The following is a 25,210-nucleotide window of genomic DNA, read 5'->3' as shown; positions in this document are numbered from 1 at the left end:
CCTTCTTGACATCCTGAATGCTTCATCCCCTTAATAAAACAAGGTGGTGTCAGCAGCCTACTGTGTCGATGCTATTCTTCAGCAGAGAGAGTGTGAGTTGGTCAGTCAATGAGGGGACGAATGGAGCCAAAAACAGGGGCAGTCCTAGAAGAAAACATCTTAGAATAAAACTTCACTCGCCATTCTGGTATGGTAAATCTTGCTCCTGTGCCAGTGGCAGCTTGCTATTTGCATGCATTAAAGTAAAAATAGAGGCTCTGTTTAGTGACACTCTTTCTGTGTCAGACCGGATAGTCAAAGAGTGCGTCCCCCAACAACCACCACTCTCACGCCTTCCCTCAGCCTTAGTAGCCTTGTGGAAAAAGTGACGCGTGGGGCCAGTCATTTCCAATGCATGGTTACTTCTTGAGCGCCACTGGCTCTTGTTTATATGTATGTGCGAGTGAGAGTGCGGCTGTTTGCCTGCCTGTCTGGTCCGCCTGTGTGTTTATCTGTTTATGAACAGCGTCTGAGTGCCTGTGTGCACTGTCCCACTGTTTCGGCAGAAAAAAAAAAAATGATAAGACACCTGCTTGCTGATTCGGAGTTGGCTGTCAAAAACAGGAATGAAGCTGGTGGTGGGAGGGAGAAGAAGGGGAGGAGGAAAAAAAAACACCACGGCAGCCCTGAGATATATCTATTCTAGCTCCCTGTTTCCCTCAAGCTGCTGGTAGGAGACTTCAAAATGGCTCCTCTCCCTGCCACAGAGTGGGCTCTGCCCTGTCAAAATGTCTTTGAATGGAAAACACAGACTGAAAAGTTTCCTCCCTACTCTCTTCCCCATTGTTTTTTTCCCTCTGCCTCCTTCGCTCTTACTCCGCTTCCCCTCCTTTCCTCTTCCTCTCCATCCATCCCTCAACGCTCCCAGAAAGGGCATCTCACCCTCACTTGCGAGGCTCTCAATGAATGCTGCCTTTACTGTGAGAAAAACTCTCTCTTCCTCTCGCTCTCTGACTGGAGCTCTGCCAGAGCTCTTTGTCTCAGTGAGGTATCTGCCAGTCACTCAGAAGTCCATTCTTCACTAAAACATGATGTCTACCTCTTGGGCCCTGTCTGTCGAACAATTCCAGTGTTGGTACCATTGTCAGGATCGATTTTGATCCGTGCAGAGGAACACAAAGGGAGTTACGCTAATCAATGGAGGTTGTTAAAGAAGGGGGCATTCTAGTGTTTTACAGCCGCAATCAATGGTCAAAAGTTCTGGGAAATCTAAATATTTCAGCAAATAATTGTGGAAGTTATCAAGCTAGCGTTAAGTTTCCATAGAGGAGTAAAGCGTTGCCCCTCCCTAACTTGTTGCTGTGCAGCTGAATGAGAAGTGGCTGAATGAAAGCTCCTAAACTTAATTGAATGCACTGGCTCAATTAGTGTTTGCAAATTGATTGATTTTAAAATATTGCCATTGCTCTGCAAAACACTGAATGGACTTTGGCCAAAATATATTTCTGAGTTGCTTGTCAAATTTGAACTTTCCAGATCATGGACTTAACCAGTATGCCATGGACCAGAACTAAAGCAGGGGAGGTAGTATTTAGTTTTTATGTTCATTAGCTGTAGGACAGACTGAAAATGGAAAAACCTGAGACGTGCAAAAGCTATTGGCTTCAACAAACGTTATTGTTTACTGGAGTTTTGGATCAAAGAGTTTCAGTAATAAACTGTTCGCCTCACTCATCACTGGTGAATGGTTGAACTGAGATTGAAGATGAAATATGCAACTAGTCATTTTTTATGCATCACTTTCAAAGCTTGAAGGTCTTTTTTTTTCTTCTTTTATCTTTGATCTTTTATTAAGCATTTCAGATTGTCTTGAGTATGAAGGGCGGGTATATAAATAAACTTGACATATCTATAGTTTTTCACTACTTTCAAGAAAGACCAAAAGAAAAAAATTATTGTTAACCAACTGGACAGTTGTGGAGGAGACCACCCATCACTTTTTATAGAAAACAGTTCTGAAGTCAGAGTTGGTAAGCAACTCTGCAGGGTAGCTACTCAACCAGCTGCGTTAGCAACTTTTTATACTTGTGTATTTTATAAGATGCAAAACGTCAGAAATAGGTGTCAGTATTTTATGTTATCTTGTCTATTGTCTATTGTACAGTATATTATTCTTCCCCACTGTGGGACAGTAAAGGATATTTCTATTCTATTTTATGTGTGCAATGCACATAGTCAGATATAAAAGCCTGGTTGGGAACATAAGAATTGTGGAGAAGAATACCATAAATCAGTGGCCCTTAACTGCAACTTTTAGGTGTTCCCATTGCTCAACACACCTGAGTCAAATAATGAGGTGATTAGCAAGACTCTAGAGAACTTGAGTGTCTACTGAGGAGGTAATTCAGCAATTTGATTCAGGAGTGTTGAGTCAGAGATACATGTAAAAATGGCAGGACACTGGTCATCGAAGCCTGGATTTGAGGACTCAGAGGTGTTACAGTAAAATTAATCAAAGGAATAATTCTGATTTTCTTTTTTTTTACAGGGATTGTATGCAGCAGCTCCAAGAAGAGATTGACAACAACCTTTGGAGAATCAGGAAGAGGTACTGATGGAGGATTCAAGTTAATTAACAAAATATGATTTACCTCATTTTTTTAGACTTCAACTATCTTAAAAAATGCTCCAAACTTAAAACATTATTACTGGCTGAAGTCAAGCCAAGATTGTGGGACAATAAGATGATGATCAATAGCAGTTGAGGTCACTGGCCATCAGTCAGCACTACAGGTCCACTGATTAGTAGGTAACAGTAGATCCCATAAACTGATCAACTGTAAGCTAGTCAATGGGATTATTTTTTTTTTTCTTTTTGCTGGACCATCTAAATGTGTTACAATTACTAACATTCTTGACATTTCCAAAAGAAGAAACAGATCACTTCGATTTATAAAAACTATCAAAGATCACAGTTTTTTTTGTGGAACGTGTTTTAATATATTTTTTTCTCTTAGCTGTCATATCAACATGTCAGACATTAAAGCGGAGTCGGCGGTGACTGTGTTAGTCTAATTTCATTACCACTATGAACTGCACCTTATTTAACTTCAATTGCAGCAGATCCTCCAGTTGGAAATAATGATCATTCATTTGATAAGATGGACATTAAATCTATCTGACTAAATTTGCTCCCCGTGGCATCTCACATTTAAGGCTTGTATCATAATTCTCCCGTGACACCATCTGCAAAGCCATCCTGCCCATGCTCAGCCCATTATTTCTAGTGGCTCCATCACCTGTGGCCAAAAGGAACTGGCCTAATGGCGATTTTTGTTAGATAATTGGTTATCTTGACATTTCAAACTGGCTCCATAATTTGTTCGTCTCTATTGTGAGTGGCTCTTTAATTAGAGCAAGCCTCTGCTGAGCTCATCATTCCTAGGAAGGATTTCGGGTCACTGGAAAATTACACAGTTGGCATTCTTTTTAAGACGTGTTCATTAAAAAAATGTCAGTTCTGCCTTACAGAGCTAACATCATCTCGCGAGCTTAACTGTGACGACTCGCCACAGAAAGCAAACTGACAAATAAAGATGGAGAGATATGTGCATTTGCAAAAAAAAAAAAAAAAAATTCAGGAAATGTGCTTCTCATCTCGCAGCTGTTAGACACAACCTAAAGGACACCTGGTGATGTGTGGACTGACACTGGTGAGAAAAAGGTAGATCCGTATTAGCCGAGTTAACTCCAAAGATATAACAGAAGTAAATGTCCTTGTGAGAGTCTTCAGCTGAGTGAACCCTCACACTAAGCCTTCAAGCTCTCCACAACGCTCATCTCAGTAATAATTCACTCTGTATCCTCAGAAATGGAAAATATTGATTTCTTTGACTAACTCCCCAAAACCGTCATAGAGGCCTGCCCCTAATATTGCACCTGAAGTAAAAAAAGAAAAATAGCGTGACCTGTCCCCAAGTCAAAATCACAGCGTGCCTTCTGCTCCAGGAGTGGCAAAACAAACCGATGTGGGTTGGTAGCTCGTGCAACTACAGGCATCACAGCTAACAAGGAGGTGAGTTCTTGATGTATTCGTTCGAGAGGCTAACATTGACAGATGATGTTTGCGGCATCCTTCACATCCAATTTGTATGGAGGCAGGCATTGTAACACGAGTTGTGTTTGGTGGTTGAGAGCAGGAGGCGGCAGAGGCATTGAGCAGGAGAGTCAAAAATGCACAACCTGCTCTGGTAGTGGGAATCCCACAGTGCTTGTCCTTTAATAAACACACTCTTCACCAACCTCACAAGGCACGGTTAAACAGCTGCTGTCTCATCAAACACGAAACGAGTAGCGTTCACACAACCCGTTACTGTGAGCCGTTACTTTGTGGCATCCCCATCTTTGAAATTTAAAATAATTGTGAATTTGAGAGTGTATTTCCACTTAACTGGTGGTTGAAAATGAGGATTGCAAAGAAAACAAAATTTAGGTGGAACTAAAATGACCAGACAAAGCTAAATGAATGAAATGTAACATAGGGGACTCATCTTATAAAGCTATAGTGCTGTAAAAATAACATTTATGTTTGTGCTGTGTTAATATGCTGTATTTGTTTGATGCAAACTGATTCATATAATCAAATTTTTGTTTTTTAATTACAAGGAGCTTTTTACTGTTTTTTTCTGAATTGCTTTGGTGTGTTTCTCTGATCAAATCAAAGTGATCATAGTCAGTCAGTTAAACCTCCACAACATTCAGTCCTTTCTGATCATCATAGTATTAGTTTCTTATTTCTTCCAACAAATTGCATGTTGTTTAGGACTTGCATCAATTGCTATCATATGATCCCCTGCTGTTTTGTGACATTGTAATTTGCTTGTATCATGTCACTCATAATGGACTGCACTAATTGTTGCTAAATTGTTGTCCCCCTAAAACTAATTACTCATTTCAGTATTTGAATCGTTACAAATGTAAATGTTGAACTACTTGTCAATATCTGTCAATTGTACATATACACAGGTTTTATACTTATAATTTTTCATTCTGTCAAAAAAGTTTTTATTGCTTTACTAGTGAATGTAGGATTATGTTTCACAGCATTGTTTGTCTACTAACAGTAAAATAATTCAGGTTTCTTTCCGTTTCTTTCCCTCTCTATGGTGACATTTGTCCCACAAACCAAAGCGTGCACTAATCAATCTGCGCACACTTCAAGACTGATCTGTGCACATGTATCTTAGTGAATGAACAATTATTTCTGGCGCGTGCATTTAAATCTCACACACGCGCTCTCTCAATAGTGTTCTGGCATGCGCTCAACTCTGACAACTCTTGCTTCGCCAGACACCTGTCAAACCTGAGATGTCTACTCTCGGCATACTGTGCGCTGCTTTTGAGAGCACAGAAACAACGCTCCCGCTCTGAGCGCTCTCAGACAGAGCTCAGAGCGGGAAGCTCGGCTCTGGCTAAACTTGAGATTGAGGCATAATCGAACAAACCCCTGGGGGGTGTGGGCACCACGGGGAGACTGTTTACGGGGCCACACAGAAGAGTCATATCTTCCTGAAGCAGAAATTATACTTTTGTATTGAATCTATCAAGATGCTTTACTTGGTAAAGCATCTTGATAGTGTCAAGAAAATGGCGGAACAACAGGACTGTGATAGGGGGATAAACATATAAAGTCCATCTCAGTCCATCTGCAGCACGTTTCTCCTACTCTCTCTATAGGAGCAGTGGCACATATTTGTCACATCACTAATATTAACTTTTTCTGGTGGTGTGAAACGTCAAGATCCTTTTTATGTCATTAATAAATAGCATTCCTTTTTGTGTTTTCTCGAGGCTTAAAAGTGAGAAATATTAGAATGAAACTTCTCTAGCTTACTTTAAATGCTGATTTATTTCCTGTCATGGCCAATTACCAGTTTCATGTATAACTCAGAGTTATTGGTAGACCGCTGTCTGCACCGACATACTGCTGTACAGTAACTACTGAGTAAAATGTCTTCTTCCAGTCCTTTGTTCAGCTGTACAGCAGTTTGCATCTAATGAGCCAGCGATACAGTGATGTGAACAACATGTGCACCATTAAATATTACATTTTTGCTTTTATGGTAGCAGAAAAGAAGTGAATGCAAATTTCAGATTTTCAAATTATGCTTTTTTTTTTTATGAAAAAACATATCCAAGTCAACCTGGCAGGCAACGAATAAATTGCTCCCTTGTCAAATTATGAGCAAACTGGTTAACCACATTTGTTAAATTTCACTAACCACACCTGATTACTGCTCGATCTCTAGAGTGAAGAAATCCCTTATGCAGGACCTGTGTGACTGAAAGATATTTAAAAGTAACAAATCAGAAGTTATATTTTTTTTAAGTTATGATTCATATATAAAGCGTTATAACAATCAAATGTAACATTACTTGGTCACGCTATAAAATGACACTACACTCTTCTTTTCACAACCTCTGATGAGTAAGCATTACATGTTACAATTTTAAGAAATTATAAATAGACGAGAAACTCATTCACTGGTAGTCAGAACAGGGTCATCAAAGCCGTAAGAAAACAGCGAAACCCAGTGAAAGTTGTTATTCATAAATAGAAAATTCATGGAACAGTTGCAACCTTCCTGGTGCTACTACTCCAATAGCACATCGACAATTCATCAAAAAAAGACTCAGACCAACATCTAAATACTTGCAGGCCTCAGTCAAAGGGAGTGTTCAAACAAGAGCATCAATAGTAAGCTTTTCGTCTTATGAAACAAAAGTGGAACTTTTTTCTTTTTTTAACTTGCAAAACGCTCAAAAAGTACACTATGGAATGAGGCTTTTGCATAAAAATGTGGAAAAGGTGAAGCGCTGTGAATACTTTCCTGTTGCTACTGCACTGTATACTTAAGAGCAATTTAGAAATAACAATTAGCTTAGCAGTCATGTTAAGACTGTGTAAGGAAATCCATGCATGCATGCAAAGTGCCTGCTAACTCCATACAGAAACACCCAGGCTAAGATTCAGAACCAGGGCACTAAGTACTAATTATATCTCTGTTTAGTATCATTTGTCAAAGGTAAATATTGTGAAAAGACTAATGAAGGTTTTGGTTTGAAGTGAAAGGAGTTTATCGATGATTCAGATTTTAAAGGAATGCATTACTTATCTCCTCGTTAGTACAGTGGTGAGTATCCCCACCTGTCACGCGGGAGACCGCGCCAAAGTTGGGGAACAATAGTCTGCTTGGGGGGGGAAGAAAGGAAGGAAGGGGGAAGAAAGGGAGGGGAGAAGAAAGGGGAAGAGTGAGGCCGATCCCAGAGTCGCGAGTTCGATCCTACCAGTCGCCATACTATGTTTTAGTGAAAAGATTTCCCACAATTAATGTTTAAGTGTTATGAAGTAACGGCTGTTTTTTTGTATCTTGAAAACATTTTAAATGCTTTTTTGTACAGATAGTGTAGTACTGTAAACTAAAACCCAACACTTGTCATAAAAGGCTTTCTTTTAAAACTTTGAATTGCTTAATTAATTTTGCTTTTTTATTCTGATATATTCAAATTAATGTGTTAAATTATACTGTATACTATATACTTGATGTATATTTTAATGTCCTTAATCATACCCAGTGCTTATTTTCATTTTTCACAGCAAAACAGTGACTGAAACTAAAATTGCAAGTGTCTTTCCTAAAGTACTTTGAGTGAAGTGAATGATATCTTTTTTCTAGTGTATGCTTAACACTAGGATTACCAGGATTTTGAGAAATTCCTATCTCTACCAAGAGGGGCCAGATTGGGTATCTTCCTAGAGCTACCGAGAGAGGGCCAAACTGGGTTATTAGCATCCAAATGTGGCCAAACTGACGACTCTGAATGGTCTAATTAGCATCCCTGTAGATGAGCAGGGGGGAGGAGAGCCAAACTCACTACATCAACTTTCACGCTGATTGTCCTTGGAACAGGATAGTCAGGATAGACCAACAGATTCGCTGCAATCTCTGATCTTTGGGAATCGTTTGCCGCTAACTGCATCTCATCCTACAGCCCTGGTCGACACATCACTGTTGATGAACAGCTTTTCCCCACTAAAACCCGCTGCTGTTTCCTTCAATACATAGCAACAAAACCGGACAAGTTTGGCATCAAGTTTTGGGTGGCTTGCGACTTGAAATCAAAGTACATCTGCAATGTCTTCCCATATCTTGGCAAGGACCCCAGTCGTCCCAGCGGGGAGAGACTGTCCGAGACTGTAGTGATGAGGCTGATGGAACCGTTCATGGACAAGGGCAGAACTGTAACCACGGACAATTTCTTCACATCACTGTCACTTGCGCAACGACTGCGTAGCCGGAAAACCACCATCCTCGGCACAGTCAACAAGTGTCGCAGGGAAATTCCACAATCCACTAAACGTAAGGATCGCACTGAATTCACCACTCAGGTGTTTTCAACCTCTGATGCCACGCTGACTGTGTATGTGCCCAAAAGGAAGAAGGTCGTTTACATTCTCAGCAGCATGCACAGCGTGGTTGAGACTGAGGATACCACCAGAAGAAAGCCAAACACCATCAAACAATATAACAAAGCAAAGTGCGGTGTGGATGTGATGGACAAAATGGTGCGGGAGTACAGCGTGCGTGCAGGAACACAGAGGTGGCCAGTTGCCGTGTTCTACAACATGATTGACATGGCAGCACTGAATGCGCATGTGCTGTATCAGGCATGCACTGGGGTGCAGGAGAGACGGGTGGACTTCCTGGTGGAGCTCGCAAAAGAGTTGGCTAACTCTCATATGAGTGAGAAGAAGGCGTGCAAGGAGCAACTGCTTTGCCAACAACCTGCCACACCCAGCCCAGGCAAAAGGGCGAAGTGCCAAATCAACCGTCGATGCATTAAAAATAGTACAAATAGGAGATGCGTTGACTGCTTCAAATACGCATGTGGCAAATGCAGCAAGCCCATGAACTGGCAGTGCCAGATGTGTGCCGACAGTGCAGACAGTGCACAGAATGAGGGCTGAAATGCCACTGTCCCTATTGCAAATAATTGCGGAATTGTTTTATTTCTTGTATTTTTTTTATTGTTATTAATGACAAAAATAAAAAGCATTCAAACAAATAACAGTTGTTCTTTTGTATATTTTTTTTGTATATCTTCTGTATCCTCTTCTCCATCCTGCTTCTTGCAAACTAAAAAGCCTCTTGACCTCTTGACTTAGACACAAATACATCTGGTACCTGTCTGTAAAATTTCTAATTCTCCATTTAAAATATTAAAAATAATTCATTGTGCTTTTTTGCTAAAATAAAACTAAGCTAAATATAACATATATATAATCTTTATATTATATAAGCAGGGAAATTACTTCGCTTTTGCAGCATAGAGAATAGAGACTATCTACAACTTGAAGTTGTAGATAAAATAAAATAAAGAAATAACATGAAATTTAAATTGATTAGCACTAGGAGAGGGCCAGGTTTTCGATTTCTCCCCAGACTGGCTGAAACAGGGCCACAAGACCCTGTCCAAACTGACGACTCACTAATTCAGTATAATTCAGAATTTGAAGCAGCTAATATTTACTCACAAAAGACCATAGACCTTATCGGTTTAAAAGAACCAAATATTTATTCAACAATTAAGACAGTGAATTAAACATTTTTAGTTAGTCCCAAAACATTGTAGCATTTGGATGCAACACATTTCCATTGAAGTCTCCCATTTCTTTTTCTTAACCAAGAAATTTGTGGTTTGCTGAAGGACTTAAATCCTTTTACTGTATGGTTTGTTGAATTACTTTGTGTACACAATGACAATAAGAATAAATATCTGTATCATTAACCCAAAACAAAGTGGATGTGCTTATTTTGACAAATAAACACACTATGAACTAAATAAAACTTATATACAGTGAAGTTATTTAAAATAAAGAAAATGTTTATTTTTTCTTTTTAATTTGTTCCAGCCACTGCTCTTTAGTGAGACTTTCATTAGAGGGACAGTAAATTTGCCCTCTATATTGGCTGTGTCCTGTTTCAGCTATTCTAAACTGCCCGCATTTTTTGCATGTGTTGTGCAAAACTTTGCGAGTCAATTTTCGAGGTTCTCTACCAGGTTGAGCAGGGGCTGCTCTGGGAGCCAGAGCAGGGGCCAGAGCAGGGGCCACAGGATAAGCATGTGGAGGAGGGGTGGAGAGGTTCCACAAACTCTGTTGCTGTTGGGTAGTGAGGATAACAGATCCCTGTGGTGCCATTGGAGTAATTGCCACTAGCTGAGGCCTTTTGGGTGGGGCAGGGAGAAGCTGCCGCTGTCCTGATGGATTTGTCCCATCAGTGAATTGTAGCTTTCTTTTTAATTTTGACTGCCCCACAGTGTTGGATGGTAGCCTATATGTATGCAGTGGCCCTGAATGTGGTACGCCGTAATGCGGGCGTATATTTGCAGGCAGAAGCGGGTCAGCAGCTACAGAAAACTGGCTGGGAAGGTTTAGCCCTTGAAGTACCACAGCGGTCTCTTGCCTTTTGACCCTTCTGTTATGCCACTGAACCAGGGTGGTGTAGCTAACATCCACTAGCTGCAAATGTGTCTGCCCCATCACAGCTCCATTCGCCAGAACGAGCTGCCTGATCTTTCTATAGTCTTGTAGGATCAAATCCCACCTGGAGACTGTGCCTGCTCCTCTTTTCTTTGGACTACGATGGATATTGCACAGTCGGACAAAGATGGTCTCCACCAAGCGGCAGCAGTCTGGCCATTGGGCAGATGGGGCTGGAGTGGTTAGAGCATGCCTCTTTACACTCTCAACCCCAGGAGTAAATTCTTGCCTCTTCTTGGGTGACCGAAACCTCCCAGTGTTCAATCTTTCTTGATGTCTTGCAGCAAATACCGTTCTCTGTTTATCAAACTCCAGCAGGTTCTGCCACAGAGCAACAATGCAGCTCACCTAAACAGGAAAATAAAACAATTTTACATTAGGACAACAATATGCAAGTGAGGTGAAAGGCGTGTGCATGTCTGCAGCAAGCAACAATGCATGTTACTGACCTCCTGGTTGGTCAGCACCAGTGAGGTTTTGCTCCTTAGCTCCACCAGATACTCAGCCAAGCTGTCAACTTTGTCCAGGCCTGGTACACCGGCCTCATCTAAACCCTGAGAAAACATAAATAATGTTGAAGTTATTTGAAGTTTTATTAAATTTTTCTTCAATTCTATTGAAGAATCCTCACGGAGGATGGAGAGGGACTTGGGCTCCTCACAGAGGATGGAGAGGGACTCGGTGTCTTCCGGGCCACCAAGTTTGGCTTCACTGAATCCGAAAGAGAACCCCCAAAATAGGACTTAGTGAACTGAAACGAGAAATGTACAATCATGTGAAGTATATACTTTATAAATCACTACATCAAAATAAGCACAAGAAAATGTTTTGTTCAAAAACTATTATAGTTTGTTGCCAAGACAGAATCAATAATATAAAGTATTGAGCAAACAAACAAGAACATTTACCCTTGACAAAGATGGAGGGGACCTCAGGAAACAGCGGGTGGCTGTTGCTGTATCTCCAGAATTAGATTGTGAACCCACAGACTGTGGGGTCAAAGAAGGAGGTGCAGAAGGAGGCTGCAGTGCAGGCTACCAAAACAAAGATATTTTAAGTATAAAAGTCACCATTCACTAGAATTGCAAGAGACAAGACATAGCTTCAAATTTGACTAAGAAGTGATTGTTATTAGATATTATTTTAAACCAGCTTACTTTAACAGTGTGAAAGCCACAGTCACAAGTGACAGACGCTCCAAAAAGGGTGGTCTGTCCCCGAACTTGCATGGGGCATTTTTCTATCTGAAACGGTGTAACATAATCTTATTAATGACAGCTACTCAAGTCTGTCCTTTTTTATAAACATATCTACACACACAAGTGAATGAAACAGTGACTTCACTTTACCTTCTGATAGATATCATGCCATTTCTTCTGCCTTGGGGCTGGTCTATTCCCTGCATTGGAAGGCCAAACCCCAGTGCTGGCAAATGCCTTAAGCCTTGCCATCCACTCCCCATCCCCCATACCTTTGTGGCTCTTTGGCTTGGTGCTCATCTGAAGATAACATTGGGAATTAGCAGAATCAAATTCCATAAACTAATGATGCACTTTGTGCACAACTAACAATGGGTATGACATAAAAGCATTTAAAAGTAAAATCAAAGCCATAGTTTTCTGTGCTAATTATGATGAGGTAAAAAAAAAAAACTATAAACCTCGATCGATCGATCGATCGAGGTTGGTCTATATATAGGTTGATATCTATGTATGCATTTACATTTTAACTTAAAATGTTACTACTATATTATAAAATAAAATGTGTCCTTACTCTTGCACTCAGAACATGACATCATTATGTCGCCCTTTTATTTAACCCACAATATATTATTTTAGCTGATGTACAATTATAAATACGAAATCTGTTTGAACGACAACAGACAATAAACAATATTAATGGGTACTCACAGCAAGATCGTTTAGGTCGAGAGATCAATGATGTGATGACGAATCCTTCTTCAACGAAGCTAGGCTACTGACATCTGACTTTCAGAATCTTCCAACGGTTTTTATTTTTAAAAATAAAATTCGAAATTTGTTTTGTTTGTGGTGGTGGGGGGCGTGAGGGCGTCTGAGGGAGGGAGGGGTCACGGTGATTGGCAATGTTCCATTGTGAGCGCGGACATTGATAGGTTCGCATGTCGCCACGGTGATTGGCCGATTTCCATTGTGAGCGCGGACATTGATAGGCTCGGTCCATTATGAGGCGGTACGACATTGGCTAAACCGTTCAATGTGAGAATGGAGAGGGGCAAGCGCCATTGGAGGAGAAACACCGACTAACGTGAGCGAAGTAGGGGTTCGATTCCCTGACGGGCAGTGAAGTTTGTTTCAGGTAATGTTTCAGGTCCCTCTTGAAAATGAGATCTATATCTCAACGGGGTTTACCTGATTAAATAAAAGAATATTAAATTATTATTATTATTGCAGACCTCTGGCAAGTATCTGCAAACCACAACGCTATTTCTGAGACTGGAGTTAATAATAGAAGGTGATGGGAATTTGGTTTCGCCTCTGCCCTTTTCTAATGAGGCATTGGAAAGCTGATCTTTGTTTCATCAAAGTCAAGACACTAACAGCATAATCTACTGCAGGTTAAAGACTGACAGCGCAAAACCTCTCGACAGAACCCTACTAGAAAAGGCAACCCTGTATGGATTTCTATCCCTCTCTCTCTCTGTGTCAAGCTCTCTCTCTTTCTCACAGCATAGCAGTTTCTCACTTTTTACCCACTCAAATCACTCAACTTCTCTGAGGTTACTGCATCATCCACAAGCCTCCACACTCTCTCTTATCTGTCCCCTGCTCCCTGGCCTTTGATACACCCCTCTAACATCTAGCAGTTCCCCAGGAGTGCAATCTGTTGTCCAGTGGTATTGATCAGGCACAGAAGGTTTTGATTAGCACACTTGGCTGGATAACGGGAGCCTCAACTACATGATTGTACCCCACCATTGCAGAGACTTGTTCCTCGATTGGCCTGGGAGTACTTCACTTTATTGGGAGTTTGATTGGATGTATCATGAACCATCCACCCACCAAGACGATGGAGTTTTCTTAGTTCCTTTTTTCTAGGTCGTGTCAGATGAAAATAAGATGAATGTGCAACCAAGAATTGGGTACCGAGGAGTCAGTTGTGGAGCACAGCCGCATCTGCAGATCTGAACTTTCCTCCACAACAATTGCTTTTCTCTAGGTCACTTCAAACTGCCTTTTTGCTGGAAACTTTGTAGCTAATCGAAACAACTTCTGTCCAGCACACGTGACATCCCAGAATATTCATAATGAAGACGACACATCAATTTGCTTGGTGTTATTTCACATCCTGTTTATATTGAAATAACAAACAAACATGAAAAGTTCCTCCTAAAATTAGATACATTTTAAAAATTCGTAAATTCCCACTAATATATATAAATTTTTTGCTAATGTAAAAGCTTTTAACTGAATGGTGTCCTAAACAGGGTATTATGTAAAATCTGGGGGGTTTTTTAGCTTTCTTTCATGTTACAATGTTATTCCCTCATCAAAAACACACCTGGAGTGTTACTTTAATTCTTTTGTGTCTGAGGAATCCTTAAATCTCCCCTGGCAGCCATTTGGGGGAGACTAAGCGTTTGCTCTCACAAAACACCACCTATATTCCTCTTTAGTTCCTCTTTAGATCTGCAGTCTGAGGCCGAGAATCTGCCTCACAGAGCACCTCTACCCCTCGCCTTCCCCAAGCAGCTCCTCCAGAATAGCGGCAGTGGCAACTAACAAACACTGGAAGTGGGAATCTGTTGCGCTCATCATGCAAACTACTTCTCAGTCCAATGTGCCTAAGAATGGTGGTAAATTGTTGTAATGAGGTTCTGGGGGTGGAGGGTCAGAAAGAGCAGGAGCTTCTTAAAGGGACAAAAGCCAATTTCAAGGCATCATTGTAAAGTTATATTTCTTTTAAGTTATGATTCATATATACAGCGTTATGATAACAATCGAATGTAACATAGTTAGTTGGTCACACCCTTCTTGCCACAACCTTGGATAAGTAAGCATTACATTTTACATTTAAACTTTATTGATTAGTTAGTAATTAGTAGGTTTAATGAAGTGAATAATTTCTGTTGTTTCTACAAAAAAACTAAAATAATTGAGACATATAAATAATAATTTTTCTTTGTTTGTGGTGTAGATAGCTCAGTAGGAAAGAGCACTACGCCAACTAATCTTTAATAACAAGCACACATACCTGTGAAAAACATCACAGCGGTTCCCATTAAACAAGAACAAATTCAAGTCAAGCCTTTCAAGTTCAATGATGAATTTCAGTAAAGAAAATCCTCTAAACGCATGAACACGACCTGAAGGTGAAGTGGATGTTCAATCAAGAGCAACGTCCAACTTTTTTCCATTTGTGGAAGAATGGAGGAGACAAGGGCACACCATTGGGCGCTCAGGCATTCTGACATTGCGGCCAAAGAGCAAGGCCACACATTGGCCTATTGAATCGCCAAGCAATTAGGTCTTGGCTGTCAAGGTTTAATACCTACAGTTAAGGCTACTATTGTGTGCCGGTTAATGCTATTTCAGGCTTTCACTCACTTTGGAGCTTTCATTAAATCCTAAAGAATGCTGAGGTTATTCTCACAGAAGCTTAAGTTAAAAGCACCTTTTTTAAAATATATTTCCTTAACTCTCAGAGCCGACTCCCTGCGTTTCTCCATCTGCATACTCATGCCAGGACACAATACCTTGAATAAAGCAATTTGCAAAGCAAAAGAAAAAAAAAAAGAGATGATTTTTAACATATGACTTCTGCTGTTTTTGACCTTTCTGAATTTCTGCTGGTCAGGTGATTTAGTAGGTCACTAGTTTCTCACCGTTTTAAAGTTTAATCAGGGCCCACATCTTTGAGAAAGCCTTCGACTTGAGTTCTCCATGTGACTTGCCGACTTTCTCCCAGAGAAGTCATAAGAGAGTTGGTGTTGTGATCCATGTTTCATTTGAAAGGTTTCCACAGACGTTTCACGGTCATCTGACTCCATACTTCCCCCTTTGTGTTCCGGTCGGGATCATTGTAAACAGTTCCCCTATTGTGAGAGGGGGGAACTTATCAAACAAAAAGGCAGGGGATGAACGTGGGCGCATTCCTTTAGTCGTGTTCATTAGGCGCACACTCGCTGCGATGCATGCTGGGGGGATGTTGGCACGGTTTGGCCAACCACTCAAGCACTGAGCGCGTCAACAGATGTAGTGTAGCCTCTCCAAACAGAGGGGATCTGACATGCTCAAACTTGGCCAGGAGTCTGGGGAGCTGTTGATGGAGTTGGAGGGAAATACAAGGATAGAAAAACAACAACAAAAAAAAAAACGTAAGCGACTAAGAGCCTGTGAGGAAGAGTACGGCTGGAAGATAAAGAGAGACAAACAAAAGAGGGGTTGGGGTAGGAGGTTGGTAAAGAAGAGTTGTTCCCCAGAGGGATCACTCTTGGTGTCTCACTCCACTGGTCCTTCTAATGTGTGACGCTCAGGAGATTGACAGACTGTGTAAAACTCAGCCCACAGGAGAAAACAACAACAACACAAGTCAGACACATGAAAACGGGGCGAGTCGACTGGGCGATGCTGAAAAGAGACTGCTGCGGGGGAGTTGAATGGACAGCAGCAATGGTTGATGTAACCTTCACACATCTCGGGAAGGTTTGCCGAGCATGTTAGCTCCAGCTTTAAACTCATGCCATTTCATTCTTCTGGGCCTGGGAGTTGACCTGTGCGCCACTCAGCTCCTCTTCTTTTTCTTGGGGTCACAAAGTGTTCCCTTGTTAGGCTCTTCAAAATAAAACAATAATAATAACAACAAAAAACCATATGGTAAGATGCAAAACACACTGCTCACAGAAGGATCTTTTTCTTTGCATTTTGAAAAAAATAAATATCCCTTCTACTATTAAAAACAGAAAAGTATAGGAAACAAGCCTATAGCGAGACTTTGTTGTGCATTACATTCTCCTCTGTACACAACACCACACAGTTTACAATATAGTTCTGCATCCCACATGTCATTCTCCATACCAAAATGTCTCGTATGCACAAAAGCTCTTTGTCACATTAAAAGGTAAAACATTGACAATGGTAGTTAGAGCTTGAACCAGACGTCTACCTCTGACAAAATTAGTGAAAATTTCAGGGAAAAAACCTGTTTACCATTACATGTACAAAATTACAAAAAGCCTGTTTGCTATCTAAAGAAACGCAAATTTGTGTTTTGCAAAATCTTGCCTCAACACGTAATTCTCTGTCTTGAAAAGGAGAGGTAAATGGAAGTTTGTGTGAGGTGCTTTAACAAATCAAAGATGGCAAACTAAAAGTTTGGGCCGCTCGGGATAATAGAGGAACTGAAATGTGAATGACTGGCCGTGAGCTTTCAGAATTCAATTTGCAAGACTTTAGGGACCCGAAATGAAAGTGTCACTTGTCCGGTCTTTATAAAGGCCTCTGCTGGAAGCCAGTTATTAAAAGTGAGGAGAAATGTTGATGTTTGTGTCTTTTTTTGTCAGCACACCACTGTATAAAACCATAAGGCTTACGTCTTCTGAATAATTGATTGGGAATCAATACACCCTGGGCTAAACAGTGAGGAAGCATGCACATATACTAAGTACGCACCCCCTACTAAAGATGTTTTGATTTCTTTTTTTGTAGATGTGCAATTAGCTTAGAAATTGCATTCTTTTGTTACTGTGTTGCACAGTCTCTCACTAATGGGTTCAGAAAAAATCTCACCCTTCATCAAAGTGCATTTAAACAAATATCAGAAAAGAATTTCTGATTGTTGGTTTTTCTTCCCTGCCAGGTACCAATAGTACCCTGGTCTTTGCTTTTCTACGCAATTTTACGTCATTCTAATCTCCCTTCCCTGCTCCGTCTGCGCTTTCTCCCATTCAGCTAGATTTCTCTGGAAGAACTTGAGCCGAGCCAATCAGAAAAAGAAGGAGATGGTGGGAACAGTGACATCAATTTTCTGCAGTTTTAGAATTGTACCCTGCCTGTAGTTTTAGCAATGGCAATGGACAAAGTCAACCAAACCATTTGCCACTCTTCCAAATATTGAATTAACAGCCATCTCATTTGATTCATTGCTTCTCTCTTCACAGTGGAGGATGATTGTTTACAGCGCAGAGAATTTCCAGTAAGCTTCATAACATTGAACTAGTGCATTATGTATGTCACGGGCAAACGTTAGTGATTGGGTAAAATGTAAAACCCCAACAAAATCCTTTGCCTCCAGGAAGCAATTGTTTCTCAATATTAATATCATATTCTATTTAATGTCATGTATCTCTATCTTTGCTTCCTTTCTTTTTCTCTGTCATTCCTTCAAATGATTTTTGCAAACGATTCAATGCCTCATCACCAGTTTGCAGTGGCAGTCAGCTTGTGTGTGTGTGTGTAACGCGTTCATGTACGTGTGACAAATCCTTCGTCAGAGATTGCAGAGACAACAGAGCCTCCTTAAAAAAATACCCAGCACATCTACGTGGTGTCAGTATGCGTTACCACTCATGCTGCCCACATGCATAAAGTGACACACGAGAGAAATTTGACCACATGTCACGAGGAGCCTGACTGTTGTCTATTTCACGTGACATGCACTAACCGCAGCTGCTGATGTGCCAGATGGCTAACAAAGGACGAGTTGTTTCATCACTGCTTCTTTTGCTCGAAGAGTCCAGAAAGAGCGAGCTGCGACAGAAACAGTCGAGCGTGTTGCCGCGCTATATCAGCTGGCTTTATTTGCTGATACACGATAGCTCTGCAACATTGCTAAATGTATGTTTGTCTGAGGAGTTAAGCCTGCCTAAACACAAGAGAGTAGGCCAATTACACAGCCTCGATTAAACGGCAAATCCCAGTTAAAATGAGACGATATTATGACCGTGGGGTATCCTAGCAACCTTCAGCTCTCGGATGCTTGTTTTGGGCACTGCGCGGATTATTATTGTCGCTGTTGTTTGTTATTATGATGGAAGTATGGACAGGGGAAAAAAAGGAATAAATAGAGAGGAGAAGGCGCGTGTGGGTGTTAGTGTTTGTGTGTGAGGAAGGTGGGGGGGGCACATTATCACAATATGTGCAGAGGAGACAGAGAGAAGGCCTCAGTAGATGGGAAACAGTGCGAAGGCAGAAAACAAAGACAATATTATGAAGAGGGTGAACTAACTGCGATGTGAAAAGAAACAGAGAAAAAAGGTGAAGACGAGGTTCACTGTGAGTCAGAGAGAGGGAAAGTGTAAAACAGACCGAAATAAGAGATAGAGGAGAAAACATTGAGGGCTCTAGAAGGAATTAGACAGCTTAGGGAGTATTATGTCAGTGTACACAGGGTTTAGTGTATAAGTCTGGATTATGGCCCTTTGCTTTGATAGAAAATGCCACCTTATAGGCAAGGGAGCTCTGTTTTGTTCTTTGGGCAGATATCAAAGAGGGCAACCTGCTGCTATTTGGAATGTACGGTCAGAAAGTGGGCACTTTATCTCTTTTTCTGAGGGATTCAGCTGGGATTTGTAACGCCAACCACTCTGTTTCCTACTGTGTCTGGCCAAACTGTATACAATAAAAAGGCTCGCAAGTACAGAGACAAATAAATACAAACACAGCTCAGTGGATTACGTAAACTCTATGCTATAACATCATTTAATGGATTTTAAAAAAATTTGATTACATGATCAAAAACTGAGCTCTAAAGAGTGTAAATAACAAGAGTCAACAAGCGTAAAGGTTTGTGTTTCCAAAATAAAGTTGTCTTAAATATTCAGTTCATCACTTTGCTTTCAATCCATCCATGTATTTTATCTTTCTTTTTTTTCAAATTTTACTCTGAAATCTCTCTTTAGCTAATCTCATCTCTCATTATCTATCCACTTTGAGCCACAAGGGGGCTCAAGGTGTCTCTGTCAACAGGTGAGGAGTGGGGGTGCCATCAGTCCACTACAGGGAGGGGCAACACAGGGCACACACAAAATAGTTACTGTGCTTTACAGAAATATCACAAACTGACATGTTTTTTTTATATATATAGTTTTTTATAATGAATCAGTACAAAGTATTACATCACCATGAAGTGAATCAAATCAAAAAAGATATTGGTTATACAGACAAGTCTGAAAAGTGAGGCATGCATTAATGTTCACTGCTCTTAACTTTGATAGCCTTAAAAAATCCATTTCCCTTCATAGTCACCTAAATCTTGTAGCATGATTGTTATAAACAATATCGTACACTTTGGACATTTCTCACAGCATTCTTCAGTCCAGCATCTAAAAATGGAGTCTTGCACAACTGTAAACCCATCAAGACATCAGGGACAAACGATAAAACAAAATACACAAAGAAAAACAGGTTTGGCATGACAAAATGTGAGGAAGTTCAATGAATGAACGTATGAATGCTTCTGTGATGCTCTGCAATCATTACCTAAACCCTCTGGCACATAAAGAAGATTTTTGGACTAGCAACACGCATGTTTTGGGGTTGTGGGAGAAACTGAGGTACCAGTATAAAGCCTACGTAGAATTTTTTTTATTTTTATTTACACCAAAACAATGCAAGAAATGAATACATACACATGTATGCACCTTTACATCTGTAAATGCACCCCTACACAAACAGTGTTTTGTCTACATGAAAAAAAAGTTTCCTTTTATCAACACACACCTACACACCCCCGCACACACACACACACACACACACACACACACACACACACACACACACATAGTAGACTTGGCACGATCCACTCCCTTCACGTTTATTGTCGGCTGCATGAAGGATTCGGAATGATTGGTTTGAAATCCCACGCAGTCCTCCTACACGGTAATGTGCTGTTTTGCACCATGAAGCTCTCATTCAGGTGCCTCGGTAAATAGGGCCATTGTGAAGAGTGCATTACCCAAAGGTTTTACTCCCATCTCTAGTGGTTTGTGGCTAGTTTTGCTTGGGCTTCACTTTCTACCGCTGAAGTCAAAAGCAACATGGGGTCAGCGCTAAGCTAAACCTTGGTGTGCTGAAAACATTGTTTAAAAAAAACAAGGCATTTCATTTGCAAAGTCCTCACTTTTCTTTGTAACTTGACTAATAGTACGAACATGAAATAAATTATGTGATCAGGACCTAATTAACAGACAAGCGTTTGCATGTTTAGGCTCATTAACAGGCTCCCATGTACTTGAGTTGTGTTTTATACAAATAACCACTGATTTAAAGTAATTTTCTTCAGTCAAACAATCTACTGAAATTAAATTTGGATGTGTGACTATTAAGTAACAAGTGGCTAAAGGCCACTCATAATTAATTGGGCTTAATCATGGATAATAATAAAGCGTCATGTTTTACAAGTTGATTGCCAATATGGAGAGAATAACCATGCATGCTGTATGTCATAGTACCCTACTATATTAAATATTTATGATTACATAAATACATAATTTATCAAAAATATTTAAGTGGTATGGTAAATCTGCACCACATCAATTATATTTTTTTAAACAATGAATAAGTGGCTAACACTTGAGTGCAATGAAAACAAGCCTCAACAGTGCAGTAATAAATGGAGCTGTATTCTATGCATTTCTGAATATTTAATTTAATTTAATTTTTTTTACTTAAATGTTTTGAAAAAAAATCTAAATAATCTATTTGAGTCAGGTCAAGTTAATTTACAAATCTCATTTAAAAAACAACATTAGTTCACCAAAGTGCTACAAAAATATAGGACAAGGATTTGATATCATAGAAAACTAATGGACACTAATTACCAAGGTTGATAACAGCTGGTACAGCTAGCTCAGTTTAATGTGGTTTAATGTGTTTACATAAACAAAACTGCATTAAAAAACATTGACTTGATAAAGGTTTTTGTAAGCTGAAGAATCTGACAACATGCCAACAATAGCAATGATATAGATAGCAACAATTCAGTATTAGCTTCATAATATTGTTTTGAGTCTCTTGTTTATAGTAATGCATTTAGCATTTTCTTGGCAAACATAACAGCTCATAAACGTTTAGCTAGGTGTAGTAGCATGTCACCAAATGTGGATTGTTCTTGTTTTGACTTGAACAGGTTGTGTGCACTGGGTTTGTATTAGTCTTTTCTAAATATTATTAAAGTTAATTTTCCAGGAAAAAAGTTTGAATGGTAAAAGCACTAGCTATGCAAATGCTAATTGCCCTCATGATGCTAACAGAATCTAAGAAGTAACATAAACAGAACAAAAGTGAGTCTTAAAGTGTTACATTGAGACGATACATGTATATACTGTATTCTTTTCTTTCTTTTTTCTGCTTCCTCCATAAGAAGCCAAAGCAAAACAAGAAAAAGTGCTTGCGCTTTATTGCCTGCGTTGGTTGCGACAGAAACAACGTAACACCAGCCTCAGATAAACTTCTTCCTCTTGGAAGTTTTGCATTTTCTAAGGGAGATGCAATTCACGGTCAGAAACCACGAGACATCACCTCGTTCCCCTACCATCTAATCTCAGTTTGCCAATTCCGTATTTTTATCTCCGTTCTTTTTTTTGCCACTCAGAGAAGAGTGGGAGCGAGGAAGCTGTGTGAACTCCCTAAACGAAATGAAAGTTATAAGGGTGATGCTACCCCGAACAAGTCGTCCCATCATGGCATGACTCACATTTACACAACCCCTGTAGGCATAAGAGCTGTGATGTCTCCTTCCCTGTGTCTCTGTCTCTGCCTCACTCTGACTCTCTCAGTGCAGAATCTTGATGTCAAATAGAGTCAGTGCCCACACCACAGGCCTGAGGGAACACAGAGAAAAGTCTGCCATTCTGCATGAAACTCTTCATCTTTTCTTTGCCTTTTCCGCATTCCAAATATTACTGAGGAGCTCCCATTTTTAATAATCATTTTGACCACTTGAGAGGAAATGATTAGAACTAAAAGATTCAACCAAGAGAATACAGGCTGAAATAAACATGATAGACATGAACACATATTCTTTGCTTTTTTATTTTTATTTCTGTGACTCACAGACTGGTGAATGTTCAAGCATTGTTAGAGCTTGTTTGCTTATTTAATTATAACAGCCATCTGTTGTTGTGCATACCGTAATGAACATTTCACTGGTGGCATCAGTTTTAGAATAATAATAAAAAAATATATATATAAAAAGTTCATTTTTAAAGAAATCTATCAATGACTGGAGCACATTGAAGGAGATCTAGGAGAATACCACAGTGAGGGTTTGTCAGGAGACAGCAATGGATAGGAGAAGAAAAAGCTGACGAGAGGGCGATTAGGAACAGGAAGTGTTGAAAGACTCGCATTGAGACCCACCAAGGATTGAGAAGTGGAGAGAGAGAATTATATGGTTATTATCTCTTGCACTTCTGAGTGTGAACTGGGACTGTCATGCAACATGCCCTGGCAGGTTGTGTTTTCATGAGCAGGTACAGGGACGGTCCCCAGAGGCCCAAAGTTTGGCATTAGCATTCTGTGCCGTAATAGGTCACCATTTGCCGCTTGTCACCAAAACATAGGTGGCTTCGTCCTCGCCAGAGTCCCTCCAGCTGAGTAGAGTCACGTGGTCCCCATTGTGGGCAATGACCCCGCTCATTCTGTCTGTGGACTTCTGATGCCGTTCTCTTCCCCTTCTCCCCCCGGCCGTGTGTTGTTCTCCTTATTTCATTAATTCTCCTTTCTTCAAGCCGAAAAGCTTTAGCAAACGCGACAAAGTACAACAGGATCTGAAATGAGTCCTTTGTTTATTTTCTTTTGCGATTAGAAAGAAAGATATTCCCCTAATGACTGGGAGCTTGAGTGGTGCCGCAGGGTCGGCGAACTTTGGCTGCTGCTGATCTAATCCTCCGCGATCCGGCAAGAGCACTTATTTCTCGATTTTTATGCAGTCATATTAGGGTTTGTGATGGAACAGCTGCCAGCGCGCACGCAGGCTAATGAGGTAGCAGCGTAAGGCTCAGAGTTCACCCCTGTGCTCTCCACCGTGGAGACCTGAGTTTGTTTGGAGCTATGCCATCAGCGCTCCATCACCCTGAGCATAGGAGTCAGATAATCTCGCAGGTCTCGGCCATTCTGCAGCAGGGAATAATAATAAGATATTGGTGCTGGGACTTGTTATTTTTCCCCAGCTATGAAGAATATTTTATGTAGATGTAGAATGCCTTGAAAGAAAAAAGGTTTGCTCCCTTAGAAATTTCTACTTTTATGTTAGATCTTAATCATGTTTCAGATATCCGAACTAATTTCGAAATCATCCATCCATCCATCCATCCATTTTCTGGTCACCCTTGTCCCTAATGGGGTCGGGAGGGTTGCTGGTGCCTATCTCCAGCTACGTTCCGGGCGAGAGGCGGGGTACACCCCGGACAGGTCGCCAGTCTGTCGCAGGGCAACACAGAGACATACAGGACAAACAACCATTCACACACACACTCACACCTAGGGAGAATTTAGAGAAACCAATTGACCTGACAGTCATGTTTTTGGACTGTGGGAGGAAGCCGGAGAACCCGGAGAGAACCCACGCATGCACAGGGAGAACGTGCAAACTCCATGCAGAAAGACCCCGGCCGGGAATCGAACCCAGGACCTTCTTGCTGCAAGGCAACAGTGCTACCAACTGCGCCACTGTGCAGCCCAATTTCGAAATCAGACAAAGGTAATATGCAATCTGACTTTATGTGACAAAAAAAATAAAAACCCCTCATAAACTTATTAATTGTGGCATTTTTGCCACATCGAGTGCGATCAAGAACTTGTAAAACCTGGAATACTTTTTTTTATGTTGCTGTGGTGGAATTTGACCCGCTTCTCTTTGCGGAATTGGTCGAATTCATCCGTATTGGAAGGTTTTCAAGTATAAGTGACCTGTTGAATTTAAATCCAGATTTTTAGAAGGTCACCTAATCCATTTGGTCAGTAAATAGAGTCCACTGAATGTTGCGTTGCCTTATTTTAGCAGGGACAAAGAAGCTGGTCAGAGTGGATAGAAAGAAGGATGGAGCTAAACCTGCTAAGGGCTACAGAATAACATTTGGGAGTTTACCCTCCAGTTTAAGGCAGATTTAAAATATACACAGAAAGCTACAAAGGAATGGCTTAGATCAAATCATATTTATGTGTTTGTATGTCCCAAAGATCAGACCTGAACACATGTGCAAATAAGCTGGAACATCCTCATGATAATTTTTTCCACTTCACAATTACGCTCTTCCTTGAAATGGCTCATCAAATCTACGGCCAAGAAATACTTGTCACAATGAGACAAGTATTTCTCATTGTAGCATGGCCTCATAAAGTAAAAACAACAAGACACCGATGGATTGCATGTCATCTAACAGATTAATCCCAATTCCTATTTAAACTTCTTTTTTTATTTTTTTGCTTCTCTGCAAGCAAGAAAAGCAGAGGGATGGAGGAAGAGAATCATTTCATCATCCTTTTCAGCAGATTTTGAATTAAGACCACATTTCATGCCCGGAAATCCAATGAACATCAAAGATCAATGGCCGCTCAATTTTGCATGGCCGATCATTAGTGGGTGCTCCATAATAGCCCACCAGCTGTTCCATGAAAGGCAGATTCCTCTTAAATAGTTGATTCCTTT

At 40.5% G+C, this 25,210-nt stretch overlaps 1 protein-coding gene across 1 annotated transcript; it reads right to left on the bottom strand.

Annotated features, from left to right (window-relative positions):
• Positions 1–9,589: 9,589 nt before the first annotated feature.
• On the bottom strand, positions 9,590–11,183 carry LOC114156844 (uncharacterized). Its single transcript, XM_028037369.1, has 2 exons — positions 11,032–11,183; positions 9,590–10,930 (listed from the first exon to the last, which is right to left on the bottom strand). Exons 1-2 carry the CDS (start codon positions 11,146–11,148, stop codon positions 9,926–9,928), a joined length of 1,122 nt encoding a protein of 373 aa, XP_027893170.1. The 5' UTR covers positions 11,149–11,183; the 3' UTR covers positions 9,590–9,925.
• Between the last annotated feature and the right edge of the window lie 14,027 nt (positions 11,184–25,210).

Source organism: Xiphophorus couchianus, chromosome 14 (assembly GCF_001444195.1).
Source record: "Xiphophorus couchianus chromosome 14, X_couchianus-1.0, whole genome shotgun sequence".
NCBI lineage: Eukaryota > Metazoa > Chordata > Actinopteri > Cyprinodontiformes > Poeciliidae > Xiphophorus > Xiphophorus couchianus.
This window is presented reverse-complemented; position numbering and strand designations above follow the sequence as displayed.

Coding starts and splice junctions, on each gene's coding strand:
- LOC114156844 (XM_028037369.1), bottom strand. CDS start 11,148: ATGTTTTCTCAGGGTTTAGATGAGGCCGGTGTACCAGGCCTGGACAAA. Junction 10,931..11,031: donor TGGTGCTGACCAACCAGGAG/GTCAGTAACATG, acceptor TTTCCTGTTTAG/GTGAGCTGCATTGTTGCTCT.